This window comes from Micromys minutus (assembly GCF_963924665.1).
Source record: "Micromys minutus genome assembly, chromosome: 22".
Taxonomy (NCBI): domain Eukaryota; kingdom Metazoa; phylum Chordata; class Mammalia; order Rodentia; family Muridae; genus Micromys; species Micromys minutus.
Genome location: NC_137957.1, coordinates 7737068 through 7756604, shown reverse-complemented (window position 1 = coordinate 7756604; position 19537 = coordinate 7737068). Strand labels below are relative to the sequence as shown.

At 55.5% G+C, this 19537-nt stretch overlaps 1 protein-coding gene across 2 annotated transcripts; it reads left to right on the top strand.

Moving 5' to 3' along the window:
* Window positions 1-5988: 5988 nt before the first annotated feature.
* AGAP2 (ArfGAP with GTPase domain, ankyrin repeat and PH domain 2) lies at window positions 5989-17347 on the top strand (the record flags this gene model as incomplete). Of its 2 annotated transcripts, XM_080935288.1 has the most annotated exons (19): window positions 5989-7153; window positions 8683-8741; window positions 9284-9371; window positions 9506-9591; window positions 9735-9882; window positions 10966-11100; window positions 11403-11512; window positions 12057-12215; window positions 12394-12480; window positions 12563-12667; window positions 13022-13184; window positions 13349-13468; window positions 14329-14457; window positions 15035-15094; window positions 15321-15469; window positions 15554-15644; window positions 15740-15962; window positions 16058-16313; window positions 16435-17347. In XM_080935288.1, 19 exons carry the CDS (start codon window positions 6004-6006, stop codon window positions 16675-16677), a joined length of 3561 nt encoding a protein of 1186 aa, XP_080791414.1. In that variant the 3' UTR covers window positions 16678-17347. The 2 variants fall into 2 exon arrangements, with proteins under 2 accessions (XP_080791414.1, XP_080791415.1); XM_080935289.1 differs by lacking the exon at window positions 15035-15094 and having other exon boundaries at window positions 6004-7153.
* Between the last annotated feature and the right edge of the window lie 2190 nt (window positions 17348-19537).

The following is a 19537-nucleotide window of genomic DNA, read 5'->3' as shown; positions in this document are numbered from 1 at the left end:
CTCGGTGGCTACAGTGTCTGTTGTGTAGCTTTAGGATCAGAGTGTACAGAAGAGCCAAGCAGGTGTGGCTGCTGCCTGGAACTCTAGCACCGAGGGTGGAGACAGGGATCTTCACTGCAAGTTGGCTAGCTAATTTATCCTGCTAGCTAGCTATGGGCTTGCTGAGAGACTCTGCCTCAATAAATAAACTGAAAAGCAAAATCAAGGAAGAAAAGCAATATCACCTTTGGACTTACCCATACAAAGGCACATATGTACACATCCATCCATGCGCACATCCTGTGAACAGTGGGTAGTTTTAAATGACTTTAGAATCATTTGGGAAGAGGGCCTCCATGAAGGATTTTGTCTACATTGGGTAGGGTTGTGGGACCATCTTAATTAATTGCTATGGGAAGAACCAGTCCACTGTGGGTGGCCCCACTCCCTAGGCAGGAAGTCACAAACTGTATAAAAGCATATATACATTCAGTTCTTTCTGCTCTTGATTATGGAAGTAATGTGACCTCCTGTTTGAAGTTCCTGATTTGACTATAACAGAGAATTGTAAGCTGAAAAGGATAAAAGGTTACCTTTTAAAATATTTACTGTAACACAAACCCTTCTTGACTATGTTGATTTTTTTTTTTGAAAGAGTATTGTATCATAGCAAGAGAAATGAAACCAGAGCACACGGGAACACACACCCATAAACACCATACACACATGCACATGCCAAAAATAATACCAACTGGGCCAAACTCCCCCTTACCCATGACCCCAAACTTGCTTTATCTCCATTTGCTTCTTTACTTACCCAGTCTTCTTCAACTTCAGGTTAGAAATCAAAGGCAACGGAACAGAGTTATGAGCTGGCAAGTACCTCACTTGTGTATCAAATTTCAAATATAATTAGATCTTTGTTCACCTGTTATTGGCCTTTCTGAGCAATGGTTTCCACTTCTGCATAACAGTGATAAATTATCCCACCCTTTGGGCTTGCCATGAATACTTATGAAAGTAACCTTAGTAAGTGATTAAATATTACACACATGTCAATTACTGTGATATAAACTGAACTTGGAGAACATCATTTTTATCAGGTTATAGGTTATTTTCTCCCCTATAACTCATTTACCCTATAACTCCTCAGGTCTTTTAAACAGGAGATGGTTATGGTGAGTAGCCGACTAAGGGAAGCCTTTAGAAATGTGTGGAGACGGGTAACTTGCGCCCAAACCCTTGATGTTTAGAAGTGTGAGCCTTAGGTTTAGTGGCTGAGCTGGTTCTCTACTACACGCCTCTGTGGAGACAGACCACGTGTACGAGGATTTCTATGGTTTTCTAAGACAATTGTTTTAAAAGAATTTTTTAAAGTACGCTGTACCTGTTTTCAGTCACACCAGAAGAGGGCATCAGATCTCGTTACAGATGGTTGTGAGCCACCATGTGGTTTCTGGGATTTGAACTTGGGACCTCTGGAAGAGCAGTCAATGCTCTTAACCACAGAGCCATCTCCCCAGCCCCTAAAACAATTTTTCAAATCGACAAGAGTAAAGATCCACGTTCTCCCAGAATACACGCCCATCTTAATTAGCAACCTCCCATGGAGACCATGGGAACACTTATTAAGGTTGCTCCATTCACCTGACTGAGCAATCAACCCGGGCTCTCTGTCAGAGCTGAAGGGCCGACGCTAGAGGGGGCAGTAGGTGTAAGAGGCAGTACCGTGTGGGTTGTGGGTTTGAAGCTCACCAGTCAGGAAGTGAGGCCGACAGACGGAAGGGCGGGCAGGGTTGAGGAGTTCTGGGGCACAGCAGAAGGGGCCTTCTGAAGTTTGGAGACTGCGGGGTCATGGGCTTCGGAGCCAGAGGTGGTTGGTAGTCTGACGAGGCAAGTCTGCGCAACATGCATGCCCAGAGGCAGTTGGCTATAGCCACAGTAAGAGCAGAAGTCAGGCGACATGAGGTAGCTAAGCAAGCTCTAACCCGACTCAGGAAGCTGGCAGAGAGAGTGGGTGACCCTGAACTCCGAGCTGGCATCCAGGCCTCACTGGGCAGCATACGAGGTAAGAAATGCATCAGTTCTTAACTTGGCTGCTTCGGGGACCAGTATGGGACACAAATGCTTAGCTGTGTCTTAACACAGTTTCGGGCTGTTCAAGCATTGACTTCCTAGTTCTTAAGATGGAGCTGGGAACTGGGAAGAAGACATTAGGGGAGATGGAAAAAGACATGGGGGGTATTGTTATTCCTCTTTCCAAAAACCCACTCTGAACACAATACGGGTCACTGTGGAACTGATCTCTTGGCAGTAGAGTGAATACTCACTAGGGAGACAGAGTGTAACAGACCCGATGGATGGAGTCCCTGTCTGAGGAGTCCAGGACAGGAAGCTGTCGGGGCAGAAGGTTCTGGAACTCAATAATTCCCAGGACCTACTAAAGATCAGTGACCTCTTGTTCTCCAGCTGTGGACACACGGACACACAGAAACGGGGGAGGGTGACACCACGAAGGATGTCAGGTTCCCAGACACACTAACCCTTCAAACTGCACACTTTACACAGCCGCGGTGCAGCGAGGTCCCCAGGACTTGCTTCAGTCCTCTTCTGTCTCCCCTTCTTGTCTTCCCCTCGGGTTCCTTCCGCTCTACCCCCTTAGTGCCATTAGAGTAACTGATGACAACACTGGGAGGAAGTGCTGTCATGGCAACAGCATCCACCACATCCTCCTGCCCACTGTAGCCTTGGATCCTGTGCTGAGGCCTTGGCAAGTCTGTTCTCCATGCACGAGGTCCAGCACCGAGGAACTGAGGGGCTGTTATATTCCATCCATTTCTGGATTCCCAAGAGCTCAGAGAAGCAGGCTTCCTTGCTGTGAACTGTGTGAGGGAGAAGGAAGCCAATCCTGTCACACCCTGATCATTCCAGTTATCAGACCTCTCTGTTCTCAGCTACTTCTTTGGGAAGGGAGTGTCGAAGAATAAATAAATAAACATCCAGGACAACTTCTGACACCAGAGCACAATTTGGAGGCGGGGTTGGTTGGTGTAGGGTTTTAGTGGGGGTAGTTTCCTCACCTCTGTCTTCTCTTTACCCTTCTGAAGCTAGTGTCTCTTTCGGCTCCTGAGCACAAGCCTCTCAGAAGAAATACACGTGCGTCTTCCCTGATACCCACAATGATGACAAAAGGACACCTAGGGAGGCTGGTCCACAAAACTGTCTAGGGAAAAAAACTCTAGATTCCACCTTTGTCTAGAATAGCATGGCGTTGGGACCAGGCAAAGGAATTCTTAGTCCTAGAAAGGGGGAGAGAGTTAATGTGATAGGGGCATCCCAGTAACCTTAGTCTCACAATTTATAAGAACGGGGCAAGATTGAGGGTTCCAGAGCTGCCTCGATTACATAGCAAGTCCTAGACTCAATTACATTACATACTGAGCCGCTATCAAAAAAGAAAGAAAAAGAATGAGAGAAAGAGAGAAAGAATGAATGAATGAAGGGTAAGGAGAGAATGGAGGCTGCTAGACCTTTCTCCATACCGTGTGTTGCTGGGAATAAACCTAGAATCTCCAGGCCTTCTGCCACAGCCCCAGCCCAACACTATAGTTTTTTGGTTTTGTTTTGAGTCCGAGCTTGGGTCCTGCTGTCTATCTCAGGCTACCCTTGGACTAGCTGTGTAGCTCAGGCTGGCCTTAAACTTTCAGCTATCCTCCTGCCTCAGCTTCCTCAAGAGTGCACTCCCTCACCTGGCAAAGCTGTGCTCTTCCTAAGGAATTTGTCCTCCTCTGAGACAGATTCTGTTCACACTAAATATGAAGGAAAACTGAGTCTACTCCACCCCCAAACACTAAAAAGCTAACAATTCCCATTTAATGAAATAGTCTCCTTCATTAAAAACTTGGGTGGGTCTCCTGTTCTGAGGATGTTTGATGGGCAGTCTCTAAGAAACCATTGACCTCAAAGATAGGATTTGGGAGAGCGTGGATATGGGTCTCTGCAGAACAAAAGGACTCCCCGCACCCGGTTCAGCCCCCAACCCTTACCCCCTACCAGGCCGAAGAACACAGTGCTGGCTCCTGCCTCCAAGAGCCGCCCACGACCGCACTTATTATAGTCTGGGCTGCGTCAAGAGGGTGGGACGCCAAATCAAAGTACCGCCGAGACTCCAGATCCCGGGCAGGGGTCTCCAAGGCTTCAAGGAGATCTTCTTCCTTCCAGCCCTCCCTCCTCCCTCCAAGGGGTCTCAGTCTCTCTTCTGCACGGGCTTAACTGCTCATATTTCTCTGCCCCTTTGGAGGACAAAGCCTTGAACTCTAAAGCCCCCAAAGGGGTGGGGACACAGAACAAATGGTGTCCACTCCCCCCCCCCACCTGCCGTAAGAACCGGTCTACATAGACCTACATAGACACTGGATGGAAACACCTAAAATCCTGGCTCCCGCTGGCTCGCTGGCTCAGCCGAGGGGGTTCCTTGTGGCCAGGGAGCAAAATCCCCCCCGCAGGTGGGTATCCAGGTGTGAGAGTAGGGCCTTTACTAACCAGAATCCCCTGATTGGTCTCCCACCCATCCTACACACTGCTCCCTCCTCTCCGCTTATCCCCGCTGCTGCTTCGGAGGCACTCTTGGAGCTACGGTTGCTATGGAGACTAGATGCATTTTGGAATAGGGGGGGTGTCAGCCGGTAGATGTATTTCTTCCACCTTGAGCTGGGTCTTTGACTCACGCTGCAGATTGGGCTCAGAAGCCCTCAAGCCTCTCCCCGTCCAGAGGCAAACCCCTCCTCCCTCCCTACCCTTCTAAGTTTCTTGTTTGTCCCCATCCCTGGGGACACTCTCCAAGTTCACTTTGGGACAATGAGTTCAAGGCGCAGTGCAAGTATTCAGCATGGGGTGTGAGTGGGGTGGGAGAGGGAGCTATGTGATGAGAAGAGAGACTCATCCAGGTACCCTGAGAGGGGAAGGGGAAAAGGTCCTGAGAAGGGACATCTCATTCCAGCTTCCCCAGAATTGACGGGGACCAAAACAGTTCTCTCTGTTTCCTGTACCACCTGTCCAGCCAATAGTTCGGATCTCACCTTTGGCCCTAAATGTCATTCATAGTCCACATTCGTGTTCCCTAACCTTGGTGTGAGAAATGAGGGGGCTAGGTAGTTAGTGGAGGTGAATCCAAGTCTCAGGAAATCCAGTCCAGGTTTTGGGAGGGAAATCCAGTCCTGGATTTTGTACCGCCCTAGCAGACAGTGGTGCTGGTGGTGAGGGAGGGGGGGGGGAGGAGAGATGGGGTGGGGGGGCCCGCGGGCCGCCTCCTCCTCAATGTGAGGGGAGCGCCCGGACACAACGCGCATCCGGACCGAGCCGATCCCGGGCGAATCCCCCACCCGCGACTCTTCTCCAGGATCCACGCCCCTCCCCTCCCAGACCCCAGACCCGTGGGTTCCTACCCCCTCCCTCTTTCCTCCCCCACTGCCTCCAATATCTCCATCCCTAGCATCCTCCCCGTGCTCCTGCGAATCCCCCGCACAGACAGCTCCACTAGTCTCCTACCCTCAAGACCCCCCTTTCCCACTGCATCCGCGGCCTCTGTCCATTGAGTCCGCATTCCCGCTCCTGCCTTCCCCTCACCCGAGCTTCTCCCCCAGTTCCCTGTCCCCTTTTCTACCTCCTTTTCCTTCATCCCCATTTGCCCCCACTACTGTCCTCCCCACCCTCCTCTGCCCATCTCAACGCCCCCACCCAGACCAGGGTGCAGGATCCGGCGCGCCTCCCTGGAGCAGCACCAAGGTCCCGGGGCTCCAAGGGGGTGGGGGCGCAGGGCGGGGAGCATGGGGAGGGGGCGCCCCATGTGATGGGAGGGGGGCGCAAGAGAAGGCGGCGGAGGCGGCGGCGACAGCGGAGCCGGGCCGGGGGCTCAGAGGGGTCCGGGGGCTGGGGGCAGCGAGCAGGGCGGCCCCATGGCTGGGCCCCCCTGAGGCAGACCGGGGGAGCCCCCTCCCCTCCCCAGCTCGGGGGTCTCCGGGCCCCATGAGCCGGGGCGCGGGCGCGCTTCAGCGCCGGACAACGACCTACCTCATCTCGCTGACCCTGGTCAAGCTCGAGTCGGTACCTCCGCCGCCGCCTTCTCCGTCTGCAGCCGCGGCCAGCGCCCCCGGTGCCAGAGGCTCCGAGCCCCGAGATCCTGGCAGCCCCCGAGGCGCGGAGGAACCCGGCAAGAAGCGGCACGAGCGTCTCTTCCACCGGCAGGATGCGCTGTGGATCAGTACCAGCAGCGCGGGCGCCGGGGGTGCGGAACCCCCAGCTCTGTCCCCGGCTCCGGCCAGTCCGGCTCGCCCGGTCTCCCCGGCTCCGGGCCGCCGACTGTCCCTCTGGGCCGCCCCTCCGGGACCCCCGCTCTCCGGGGGACTGAGCCCGGACTCCAAGCCGGGGGGCGCTCCCTCTTCCTCTCGGCGCCCTCTACTCAGCAGCCCGAGCTGGGGGGGTCCGGAACCTGAAGGCCGGACGGGTGGCGGCGTCCCGGGCTCGTCCTCCCCGCATCCTGGCACCGGTAGCCGAAGGCTCAAGGTGGCGCCTCCTCCGCCAGCTCCCAAGCCTTTCAAGACCGTGACCACTAGTGGAGCCAAAGCCGGCGGGGGCAAGGGCGCGGGTAGCCGCCTGTCATGGCCCGAAAGCGAGGGCAAACCCAGGGTCAAGGGGTCAAAGAGCACCGCCGGGACTGGAGCTTCTGCCGTTGCGGCCGGCGAGGGAGGGGGCGCTGCAGTCACGACCTCTGGTGGGGTCGGGACTGGGGCTGGAGCCAGAGGGAAACTGTCCCCTCGGAAAGGCAAGAGTAAGACCTTGGACAATAGTGACTTGCACCCAGGACCTAGTGCCGGTTCTCCTCCGCTCACCGTGCCAGCAATCCCAGTTCCTGCCACTTCTGTCACTGCCGCCTCCACGCAGCCCCTCGGGCCTGCACCCCCTATCACCCTGGAGCCACCAGCTCCAGGGCTGAAAAGGGGTCGGGAGGGCGGCCGAGCGTCCACTCGTGACCGCAAGATGCTCAAGTTTATCAGCGGTATCTTCACCAAGAGCACAGCAGGGCCTCCTGGCCCCGGGCCCCTTCCCGGACCCCAAGGCTTGTCTTCCAGCAGCGGGTCCAGGGAGCTGCTGGGCGCAGAGCTACGCGCCTCCCCTAGTGAGTAGGGAGGGTCAGGGCCTGAGACGGCTGGGTGCTTACTGAGGATGAGGGGCTGTGTAAGATTGAGGGGGGCGGGGGCTTCTCTTGGGTGGATGGAAGAGCCAGGCTCCTCTACCAAGGGATGGGGCCGAGGACAGGAAGAGGTCCTGAAGCCAGGAGACTGAGACGGGTGTTTTCCGAGCTTCCCGGGAAACGCTGGTCTTGTTGATGCCAACTGTAGAAAGTCCTCCCACGGAAGCCCCAGGCCCCAATCCCAGCAAACAAGGCGATAGGGGCTTTGCTTGTGTTAGAGGGAATTTGGAGGTGCAGGGGACGTGGAAGCCTCAGTTTCCCCTGAGTAACTGGCACAGGTGGTGTGGCAGTGACCTTGCAGGCAGCTCCTCGCCAGAGACAGGTCTCCTGGGTTGAGAGCCGGCTGGTGGCTTGAACAGGCACTGAAGGTGGCTGGGGCGGTTCTCGAGTGGGGGGGGGGCTGGAACGTGCAGATTTAAATGTGAACTGAGAGTGGGCAGATAGGAAGCCTGGCTTCCCGCACTACCCACCCCCGCCCCACAGCGGCGTCGAAACCCGCCCGGGGCTGACCCCGGAGTGAGGCAGGGGGCGGAACTGCTGCTAGGATAATTCCTATCCCGGGAGACTTGGGAGGCCATACAAGGAGGTCGCTTTATTTATTTAATTTTCCTCCCGTGGGTGCCTTTATTAATTTTTTTTTAAACTGGTAGAGACAGGCGCGTTGGGGGTGGGGGTGCGACCGACGACTCGGTTCCGCTCACATTCCCCGGAGGGGAGGCGGGTCTGGAAGCGGGGGCGGCCCCGGGGGTTTGGCTTCGGAGCGGGTGGGAGCAGATGGCTCCGGATCCCCGAGTTCCCGCCGCAGCTGCGGCGCCCCGGGAACGTCCGGCCAGTGTCAGGCACGGGGGCTGGACCCGGCGGGCGCAAGGAGAACCTTTTCTCCCCGGGCCTGTGGCTTCTTTCTGCTTGGGAATGGAGCTTTACCCCCCACCGTTCTTTCTAGGCCGTGGAGGTCTAGGCAGAGGAAAACCCAAGTTTTGTCCCCCTTGGGAGATAGACAGGGGTTAGAACTACCTGTACCACTGACCTTGAAAAGGGACAGGAAAGTCCTCACCTCTCCTGTGAAACGGAGGTGCAAGAAAACCCATTCCATTCTACCACCCAGGCCTTCCTTCTTGGATCTGCCCCAGGAATGTCAGAAGGGGAGGGGGTCCTGTTCTCTAGTGTAGGGAAATCATTGCTAGTAAAGTCCTGGACCGGTCTGGGACAAGGACCCACGTTGGGGATGTGTTTAAGGGAGATGCCAACTGAAGTATTTTTGTCTTGCTAGCTCTGTTGCTAAGCAACCACTGAGCGGTGGCAACAGCTGTGGGGAGAGCGGCTGGGATGGGAGGACTGGGGACCACTGCAGGCAGGGTCCTGAGGGTTAGGTGAGCCCCTCAGAAAAGCGAGTGGCTGTGGGCTGGGAGTCCGCCTAGGCCAGACTCTCCCTTACGGCAGCTTTCCCTTTCCAGAGGCCGTGGTTAATAGCCAGGAATGGACTTTGAGCAGATCAATCCCGGAACTACGCCTGGTAGGTCACCCAGTCTCTTGGCTTGCAGGGAAGGTACACCTCTCTCAGGAACTCTCAGTTCTCTGGCTTCGCCTCGCTCCTGTCTGTGAAATCAAGAACTCTTGAGTTTAGCTTCAGAGCAGAGGGGTCTGCTCCATACATACTCAGAGCTTTTCTAGACACGTTCCGTTTGTTCTGGCTTTAGAAAGCGACAAAACAGACAAGCCCTCTTGGGTGTTCTATTGCCTTGGTGTTCTAGAACCAGGTAAAACTTGCAGTCAATGCCTAGACCTGTGCCATACTACACAAATATGTTTAGTGTGTTATTAAGCAGCACGCACACACACACACACACACACTGTTTAGTTTGTGGTTTGCTTCCACCTTGGGACCATTTCTTACCATGCCATGCCCCACTGTTCCCAGCTGACTGGAAGCCCTGAAGGCCCTTCTTTGGTGGCTTGACACTGCCCAGTCCTGGTCGGCTCTCTGGCAGGAACAAACCCACCAGCATCTTGCCCTTTGGTAACTCCTACTGTCTCTGTGCCACGTCTCTCCTTCAGGGTGTGCTGGGTGATGCCAGGAGTGGGAAATCGTCCCTCATCCACAGATTCCTCACAGGGTCATACCAGGTGCTGGAGAAGACCGAGAGTAAGTCCTTAGGTGCCACAGGAAGCAAAGGCTGGGGGGCAGTGCCTGGGCGGGTGCCTCGATGGTACACAGTTCAGGGACTGTGGGAGGGTCTGGTGACCTGCACACTGACCCATTACATTTCTTCTGGGCAGGTGAACAGTACAAGAAGGAGATGCTGGTGGACGGGCAGACCCATCTGGTGCTGATCCGTGAGGAAGCAGGGGCACCTGATGCCAAGGTGAGGCGTGGGGGCCGTGGTGATGGCGGCTAGGGTCAGTACTGGACACACAAGCACTCCCTGGCTTGCTCAGAGACCCTCCGAATGGTACCCAGTAGGAGTGGGCTTGTATGACCTCTGTTTGCCTTCTTGTCCCCTGCAAGTTCTCAGGCTGGGCAGATGCTGTGATCTTCGTCTTCAGCCTGGAGGATGAGAGCAGTTTCCAGGCTGTGAGCCGTCTCCATGGGCAGTTGAGCTCCCTCCGGGGGGAGGGACGAGGAGGTCTGGCCCTGGCTCTGGTTGGGACCCAAGGTAAGGAGAGGATGTGGGAGCCCTGTTTCAGAGGAGGGCGAAGGGTAGATAAGTCTTGCCCACCACGGTTGATAATTTGGAGGTGTCCGGTGGCCTATTTAGAGTTCAGCATCCCTCTAGAGGGAGCCAGATGTCCAAATATGGCAATAATGAACAAACTCCCCAAGGTCTGAGCTGAGGAGAGCGGACAGTCTGGGAGGGCAGAACAGCTGTAATGGCCACCTCTGTCCCCTCTGTGTTCATTGACGCCACTACCATGGGACACAGAAAATGTCAAGTCCTAGTGTGGCTAGAAAGCTCTTCCCTTCAGCTGGGTCAGGCTGACACTGTTTAAAAGAAATTTCTCTGCAGACAAGGAAATACTGAGGAAACCAGATGAGCAGGAGACTTTTGAGCTCTAGTAATGGCTCAGAAGCATTTAGGCTGTCACCACCGAGCTCTGCCCAGCTGGCAGGATCCTCCGTGTGGCCGTGTGTACTGCTGCAGGTGTGGCCTCCGCCTGTCTCTTGCCTCCCGGTTTCTGACAGGGGAATGGGCAGCCCACCTGTTACCCACAGGCGTTCACGCCGCCCCTTGTTCCGGGGCCGGGTGGCCGCCCTCAAGTTCAGGATGGGATGTTTATCACCTGTGAGTCTCAGCCAGCATTCGGAAACTCCAACTCAGCCTCTGGAGTTGTGCCTGGAAACACACTTGTACACTCAAAGACATACACACACACACACACACACACACACACACACACACACACACACACCACATGGTGAGGGAGACAGACAAACATTATACACATATACACAAACAGAAACACACACACGTCGGGTTACAGATAGACAGAGAAGTACACACAGATTCACACACATACACAGAGAGACAGACAGATACACAGAAACAGAGACCAACCTAACTTGGGCTGGGCCTAGAACTCACAGAGGGGCTTGAACACTAGCAGTTCGCCTGAGGACAGACGTTCTCCCGCGCTCTAGCTGTAGGAGGTCTAGCCTGGACTCCACACACATGGCAGTGGGCATCATGAACACGGAAGGAAGGGTACCTTGCCAGTCCTGCCCCTTTCCTGTCCCCCAGACAGGATCAGTGCGTCGTCCCCTAGAGTGGTAGGAGATGCTCGGGCCAGGGCTCTGTGCTCAGACATGAAGCGCTGCAGCTACTATGAGACGTGTGCAACCTATGGGCTCAATGTGGACCGGGTCTTCCAGGAGGGTGAGTGTGGTGGTTCCCGGCGTGTGCCAGCGGAAATCACGAAAGCCTGTGATATCCCAGTATCCAGTTCTGTGTTTCCCAGTGACAGGAGATTGGCCTCTGGGAGGAAAGAGGGGTCTGGGAACCTCTGGAGAATGGTATTAATTTCCAGATGCTTTCTGGGCTGGAGAATCTGTCTAGGCATAGGTGGCACAGAGGCTCTGGTGACAAGGAAGTCGGGCTTGTTTGGTGGCCTGGCTACTTGTCAGAGGGGCCATGGGTATCTGCACAGCTCACGGCTCCTCCAATCCCCTTTCCTTCAGTGGCCCAGAAGGTGGTAACCTTGCGCAAACAGCAGCAACTCCTGGCTGCCTGCAAATCTCTCCCCAGCTCACCGAGCCATTCGGCTGCTTCTACTCCCGTAGCTGGGCAGGTGAGTCGGGTGTCTCAGACTGACTCAGAAACTAGGAAATGGGCCGGATTGGAAAGCAACATCAGGGCTGGGTGGCAGTGGCTCATCCTTTAATGCCAGCACTTGGGAGGCAGAGGCAGGAGGATCTGAGTTCAAGGCCAGCCTGGTCTACAGAGTGAGCTCTAGGACAGCCAGGGTTAGACAGAGAAACACTGTCTTGAAAAACCAAAACCAAGAACGAAAGTAACATCGAAGAGATCAGCCAGGCTTGAAGTGCCACTTACAAAGTCTCTAAGCAGCTCAGCGGCTCTCCTCAGGCTGCCTGCTTGTTGCATGGTTCGATACTCGGGAGGTCCGACTTTACAAAACTTAATGCAGCGTGACAGTGCTGGGGGAGATTTGTGCTGCTGATGTCAGAGCAAATGAATAATGATGTAATGCTGACAGTAGGGAATGATGTCAGCAGGAATGACTAATGATGTAATGGTGACGGGAATGATGTCAGTTTAGCTTGGTGGGTACAGACGGATATTAGCTCTGCTGACTCCTCCATTACTGCCTCCAGGCTAGTAACGGGGGCCACACTAGCGACTACTCTTCTTCCCTCCCGTCCTCGCCCAACGTTGGACACCGAGAGCTCCGAGCTGAGGCAGCTGCGGTGGCTGGGTTGAGCACCCCAGGGTCCTTACACCGAGCCGCCAAGCGGCGGACCAGTCTTTTTGCGGTATTGGCCACACTAACCCCTTTTCCTCTTCTTTCTTGTTGCCGACTTGGTTTTCCTTTGTCCCATCGCCTGTCCATCATCCTGAGCCTTTCGACCTCCCCGTTGGGCTCTTCCTCCTCAGTTTCCTCCCATTGTTATGTCCTTCCCACCCTCTGGCTGATTCCAGTTATCGTTCCAGAACCGTCGGGGCAGCGATTCTGAGAAGCGAAGCTTAGACAGTCGGGGAGAGACGACAGGGAGTGGGCGAGCCATCCCCATTAAACAGGTAAAAGGTTCAGGAGCTGAAGGGCCAAGGCAGCCGTTCTTAGCTGGCTCTTCCCAGACACGTCTTCCGTCCTGTTCCCCAGAGCTTCCTGCTAAAACGAAGCGGCAATTCCTTGAACAAAGAATGGAAGAAGAAATACGTGACCTTGTCCAGCAATGGCTTTCTGCTGTACCATCCCAGCATTAATGTGAGTCTTGGAGACAGTCACACTGTGAAACCCCGACATCCATGTGGTTCTTTATGTGTCTCTGACTAGTCCTCGAATCCATTCTGGGAAGCTTTAGTCCAGTCCTCCCGGGTTCCGGAAGCAGTTTTAGAGCCCACCACCTGTCGATGCTGGGGAGGCTGATTCATTGCCCCGTTGTAGTCTAATGGGATGGTACCAAGGGTGAGCCCGCCATTCAGGGGATATTTCCAGGCCAAGTCTGACAGGCATGCTCCCACATGCCCTTCCCAACTCAGTCAGCTAGAAAGGCCTTATCCTATATGTTCAGTACTCCAAAAGACCCGAGAACCACACCCCAACCCTGTACCTCTACAGGATTACATCCACAGCACACATGGCAAAGAGATGGACTTGTTACGAACAACGGTCAAAGTCCCAGGCAAGCGGCCCCCAAGGGCTATCTCTGCTTTCGGCCCCTCAGCCAGTATCAACGGGTTGGTCAAGGATATGAGCACTGTCCAGATGGGCGAAGGCCCTGGTAAGTGGGGCCCATGACAAGAGGGCAGGGACAGAAGAGGCTGATGGGAAGATGGAGGAGTTGGTACTGTACTCGCTGTGCGGGGTGGGGCTAATAGGTACCATACAAGTGAGAGAGCAGGGAGACAGGTCCATTCACAGCTCCTCTCCGTCTCCTTCCGACAGAAGCCTCTACTCCCATGCCAAGCCCCAGTCCCAGCCCCAGCTCCCTGCAGCTTCCAACAGACCAGACATCCAAGCACCTGTTGAAGCCAGACCGGAATTTGGCCCGTGCCCTTAGCACTGGTCAGTGTGACCTCCCTTCATCTCCTGGCTTCCAAATCCACATGGGATGTGGGTGGGGGTTGGCACGAGATGGAGGTTTAGCGACAGAATACAGGAATGTCTGCTGGGTGAGTGGCATGAAGCTCATGTGCCCTGTATCATGGCAGTGAGTCTGTCTGCCTCAGCTCAGGTTCCTGGTTTGACTTGCCACATGGGCCAGTTACTCCCCCTGTTCCCACTTCAGTTTCTATCCTACAGGGAGTGTTTCTAAAGCAGTGGTTCTTAACCCTCTTCAGCAAACCTCTATCTTTAAAAACATTTACATTTCAATTCATGACAGTAGCAAAATTGCAGTTTTGAAGTAGCAACAATAATAGTTTTGTGGTTGGGGGGGTCACCACAGCATGAGGAACTGTATGAAAGGGTGGGTTGACACTGCTCTAAGGTTTAATTTAAAAATTGAGGACTTTGACCACCACGTAGCCATCAGTGTTTGAAATGTTTGGAAATTATATCCATAAATTATATATGTATATATAACACACACACACACACATAAACAGGAAGTAACAGTGTAGCATATGTTCCTTGCAACAGTGTATCAGGTCAAGATTATTATCCATATTTTAGGAATGAAAAAAACTGAGGCTCAGAAGATTAACTTGCTCCAGGTTGTGAGTTGCAGGCTTAAGAGCTGAGTAAAGATCTGACTTCGAAGTGCTCAGTCTCCTCTCTGTCTCCTCGGGAATGATCCAGGGGTGCCTCTTGGACAGGGATGGCTGAGGAGGGATACCCTAAAATAGCAGTTAGTTCAGGGCAGGATGCAGGCTGTAAGGGAGTCTACGGAAAGGCAACTGAGGCACTGTGTCCCCCTCCCTAAGACTGTACCCCATCTGGAGACCTGAGTCCTCTGAGTCGGGAGCCCCCACCTTCTCCCATGGTGAAGAAGCAGAGGAGGAAGAAATTGTCCACACCATCTAAGACGGAAGGCTCGGCTGTGCAGGCTGAAGGTGAGGCTGTGGTGGGTGGTCCCACTCCCACTCTGGACCCCTCCTCCCTGTACCCGAACCCTGACCCAGCTCCTGCAGAGCAGGGTAAGTCCCGAGCTGAGTGCTTGACTCTCTTTACCTCTGCACACAGCTGTGTGGGAAAGTGGACGGACACCAAGCAGCTCTTGTCCGTCCTGTTCCCAGCCTGTTCTTCTCCTGACTCCTAGTCCCTGCCCTCGTCTACACTTCTGACCCCATCCTCTGCACCCCTTTCCTACTGTTCACACAATTCTGACACCCCCTTCCCCACAGAGAGCAGGTTCTCTCTGGTCACGGTGCCTGCCCCCTGCCCCGTCCTCCTCCGGGTGCTCAGCCCCGGGTTCCAGACCTGCCTGCCCTCACAGCTCTTGGCTTCCGCTCCACTCTGCTCCGGGGCCACTGACTTCAGTTCTGCTTTCTCTCCCCATCTGTCTGTCCCGCTTTGTCTCTGGCACTGTCACTGTCTGTCTGTCTCTCCATCTGCCTCCGTCTCTTCTCGGTCTCTCTCTCTCTCTCTCTGCTCTCCATTCTGTCTCTCTCCTTCGCTTCGGGAAACCAGCCAAGCGCAAAATGTGGAAACTAAAATCCTTTGGTAGTTTAAGAAATATTTATAAAGCAGGTAACAAGTGGGAGCCGGGAGGGGTGCTCAGCTGGGGTGCAGAGGGGTGGGGGGCCCTGCCTCTCCCTGCATGTGCTCGGGCTTCCTGCTGTTTCCCACCCTCTGCTCCCCCTTCCTTCCACTGTCCCCCTCCTAGGGGCTCCAAGGACATCAGGGAGGAAGGGTTTGGGGGAAGGCCCCCTGCTTGAACTCTGCCCCTCATGACCTCTCCCGTCCACCCACCCAGAGGAAAACTTTGAGTTCCTGATCGTGTCCAGCACTGGTCAGACATGGCACTTTGAGGCAGCCAGCTTCGAGGAACGAGATGCCTGGGTTCAGGCTATCGAGAGTCAGATCCTGGCCAGTCTGCAGTGCTGCGAGAGCAGCAAGGTCAAGGTAACTGCGTTAGAGAGAGGTTAGCAGGAGGCCGGGTGAGGGTCTGAAGTATGCTGTGCCAACGCTAACTTCACTCCTCTGCAGCTGCGCACTGACAGCCAAAGCGAAGCCGTGGCCATCCAGGCGATCCGCAACGCAAAGGGAAACTCGACCTGCGTGGACTGTGGCGCCCCCAGTGAGTGCAAGGGCGCTGCAGAGGGAAATGGAGGGTGGGGTCCCAGTCCGATGAAAATGGTGGGGTGTCTGTCTTACTGTTGCATCCTGTCCCAGACCCCACGTGGGCCAGTTTGAATCTGGGCGCACTCATCTGCATCGAGTGTTCTGGCATCCACCGGAACTTGGGCACACACCTGTCTCGAGTGCGTTCGCTGGACTTAGATGATTGGCCGCGGGAGCTGACCCTGGTGCTGACGGCCATTGGCAACGACACAGCCAACCGTGTGTGGGAGAGCGACACTCGGGGCCGTGCCAAGCCCACGCGGGACTCTTCGCGGTAAGGATCGAGGATCAGCGTGAATGTGTACGATTCCTGGGAGGTCCGGATCAGAGGTCCTTTACCACTCTTTCCTTTGGCCCCTGGTACTGCAGGGAGGAGCGTGAGTCGTGGATTCGCGCCAAGTACGAGCAGCTGCTGTTCTTGGCGCCTCTGGGCACCACGGAGGAGCCGCTGGGCCGCCAGCTGTGGACCGCTGTGGAGGCCCAGGACGTGGCCGCCGTTCTGCTGCTTCTGGCCCACGCGCGACATGGGCCGCTGGACACCAGTGTGGAGGACCCGCAGCTCCGCTCGCCGCTGCACTTGGCGGCCGAGCTCGCCCACGTTGTCATTACACAGCTGCTGTTGTGGGTACGTGAGCGGAGAGGTAGGGAAAGGGAGCCTGGAGGTGGGCTTGGAGACGTGGGGTGGGCAGCGTGTGGGTGGAGGTCCCCTGGAGAGTGCGTGGTCACACGACCTTTTCCTCCTGCAGTACGGCGCAGACGTGGCGGCCCGCGATGCACAGGGCCGCACCGCACTGTTCTATGCCCGCCAGGCTGGCAGCCAGCTGTGTGCAGACATCCTCCTCCAGCACGGCTGCCCGGGAGAGGGCGGCAGTACAGCCACCACGCCCAGCGCGGCCACCACCCCCAGCATTACCGCCACGCCCAGCCCGAGGCGCCGGAGCAGCGCTGCCAGCTTGGGCCGTGTGGACACCACGATCGCGCTGGTATAGTTGCCCAGCAGCGGGAGAGACACCCCTCACCCCCGCGCGGGCCGGGCACGACTACACCGGGTGGACCGTTGGACAGATGCACCCACTCACCTCTCCAGTCCGCACCCCGCCCCACGGGAGCACTTTCTACCCCCACGAGGGCACAGTCCCGCACGCCTCCCAGGAGACACAAACTCACCTCCCTCTCCCCAGCGAGGCATGGAGACCCTAGCTCATCACACCCCTACTTCACAGCTTCCTTACTTGGATTGCCCTGGGTCTACCTGCTGGGTGTTTGTAGGTGGGCACTCCCTGTATGGGCTCCAAGGTGCTTGGACTTGCTGGCTTGCGCCCCCTAGGGGCGGGGAAAAGATCCAGTCCTGCCTGCGTTCTACAATCGGGTGGCAGGAGCTGAAACCCAGGCTGGCTCCTGGGACAACGCCACGCCAGAGGGAGGGGTTAGTACGTGGAAGACTAGCCCTGGGACTTGGGACCAATTTGGGAACCCCACCCCTTCCATGCTAATCTCACTGCCCAGTGAGGGGGGAGGGCAGCGAGGGGCAGGACCCCTGCTGCCCATGGAGGTGGAGGGGTCCCCAACCCTTTCCGTGAAAGGGACCATGAGGAGTGGAAACCAGATACCCCCCGTCTACCTATCTATGAATGGAAGCTAAAAAGCCAGGGGGGTGGAGCCTGGGTCTTCCCCTTACAATCTTGGGGTAGGGGGAGAAGGATTGGAACAGGAGGGGATTAGAGAGGGGTCTTGTAATTTATTGCTTTGTTCCCCGAAATGGGGATGGGGTGGGTAGGGGCAAGGGGAGGGCATTTTAGGGTAGGGGAAGCCAGGGGTGGGCAGGGGTGGGGTGGGGTGGGGGTGCTCTCGGGTTGTGTCTGTGACCGTGACTGCGTACCTGTGACTGCAGCGCCCGTGGTGATCTGGGGTAGGGGGCACCCCTACAATGGGACCCCTCCCCCATAATCCTTTCTGTCTAGCCCCTCTCTCACTGGAGAAGCTCCAAGTCCTTTTCTCTATCCTTTGCTCCCTCCCAGCCAGGGCTGAAGGGGTGTGTAGTGGTTGGGAGAGGTTGTAGTGGTCCTGGCCCCATCCCCACGAAGGGGGAGGTGGTGTGGATTTCTGTGGCCCAGCCCTGCCACACCCTTAGTCAACCCGGCTTTGGGCTGTCTGTGTCAGTGGTTTCCGGTCTTTTTTTTTTTTTTTTTTTTTTTTTTTCCTGGCTAAAATATTTTGCAAAAGACCAGGTAATTGGGGAGTGGAATGAAGAGGGGGCAGGAGTTTCCCCCCCCTCGCCTCCAAAGCAGGTGGTGTGAATCTTAACAGCAATTAAAGAGTAAGTGATTTTGTCTAGGGGGTGAGATGCTGGTCTGTTATTGGACAGGCAGGTGAGGGTGTGGTCTCCATGCTGGGGAACTGGGGTTGGGAAAGGGTTAAGCAGAGGTGCTGGTCCCTGGGCTGGGGTTAGGACAGCACCCACAGGCACAGGTGTAGCTCCAGGTTTGTATAGCAGCCCTGGGTTAAAAGGTAGGAGCAACAGTGGGGCCCGAGAGCAGAAGTGGAAGGTGTTGGAGCGAGGTGCTCAGAGAGACAGGCCTGGGGAGTCGAGGGCTGAGAAGGTGGGGTTGTTGAAAGCGAGCTCAGTGGCTTCTTCGTGCTGAGTGCTGTGGCCCTGGGGAAGATACCTGCTCACTTTGATCACGCAGCAGAGCTAATGTAGGACACTAGGGACTGTAGGGGCAAAAGATTTCCCAAGGTGGCCCCAAGGTCCACAAGGTCCAGGCATTTGCTCCATTTTATTGTGGCAGGCTCACCCGGTCATGGTGGCCTGAACCACAGCACTGCAGCTTAGCACACAGCTAGCCCTGCCTTTTGGGTGTAGAAGCTGTGAACACAAGGCCTGCTAAAGGCACAGCAGGGTGGGTGGTACTGGGCTAGTGGCTGGAACAGGTCGGCCCATCACTTCCTGTAGTCTACCCTGAGAAATCAGTCGATGGTACCAACATCTTTGGGTAGGGTTAGTCCAACCGTCACTGTTCTCTAAAGTGTTTGTTTGTAGATGTGCCAGTGAGTGGACGGGGTCTGGTCAGAGCTCCAGAAACAGGTCTCATCTGAGGCTCTTCTGCAGAGCCCCTGGCTGGGCATGGCCTAGGGTGGAAAGCCTGGTGGAGAGCGATGAAATCAGGAAGACCTGGCAGACCCCACTGTCTGTGAGCTGAGACCTTAATCCCTCCATCGTCCCCACCTTCCCTTATAGCAAAGGCTCACACTCTTCCTTAGAGTCTCGGGGTGTTTAGACTATGGGGACCATGAGCAGAACAGAGGCCCTTGTCAGGGGATCCGCAGGCCAGTGGCAAGTGGTCAGGATGTCAGCAAACTCTGATGCCAAGTAGTTGGTTTCCTTTAATGGGTGATGTTAGCTTTGTGTGGAAATAAGATTTCAGGCCCTCTAGGCTGGGGCGGAAAAGGAGGTGTGGGTGGCCCTAGACAGGCACAGGCAAGCTGTCGCCCCCTCTGTACCCACGCAGCCCCTCAGCAACCATGCACCTCTCCACTTGGATTTGCATCCCCAAACCTTCGTACTCTCTTCTGGGTGCCATCCCCCCAACACACACCTGCTGCTGTTCCCTTTGTTTGCCTTGGCATAGCTGAGGCTGAATGACCTTCGTGGGAATTTTGCCAAAAGTCAAAAGGAAGGAAAAAGGGGTGTATTGTTGAAAGTTCAGATTGATTCAGTGAAGCCAGGTTTCTGTCTTCTGACCATGCTGAGGCACCGGTGATAAATCTGCAGCCTCTTCCGTTACCAGTCTGAGGGTGTCTCCTGTAACTTGGCCACAGCTCTTAGGACCCTCTAGGAACTGTCCACAT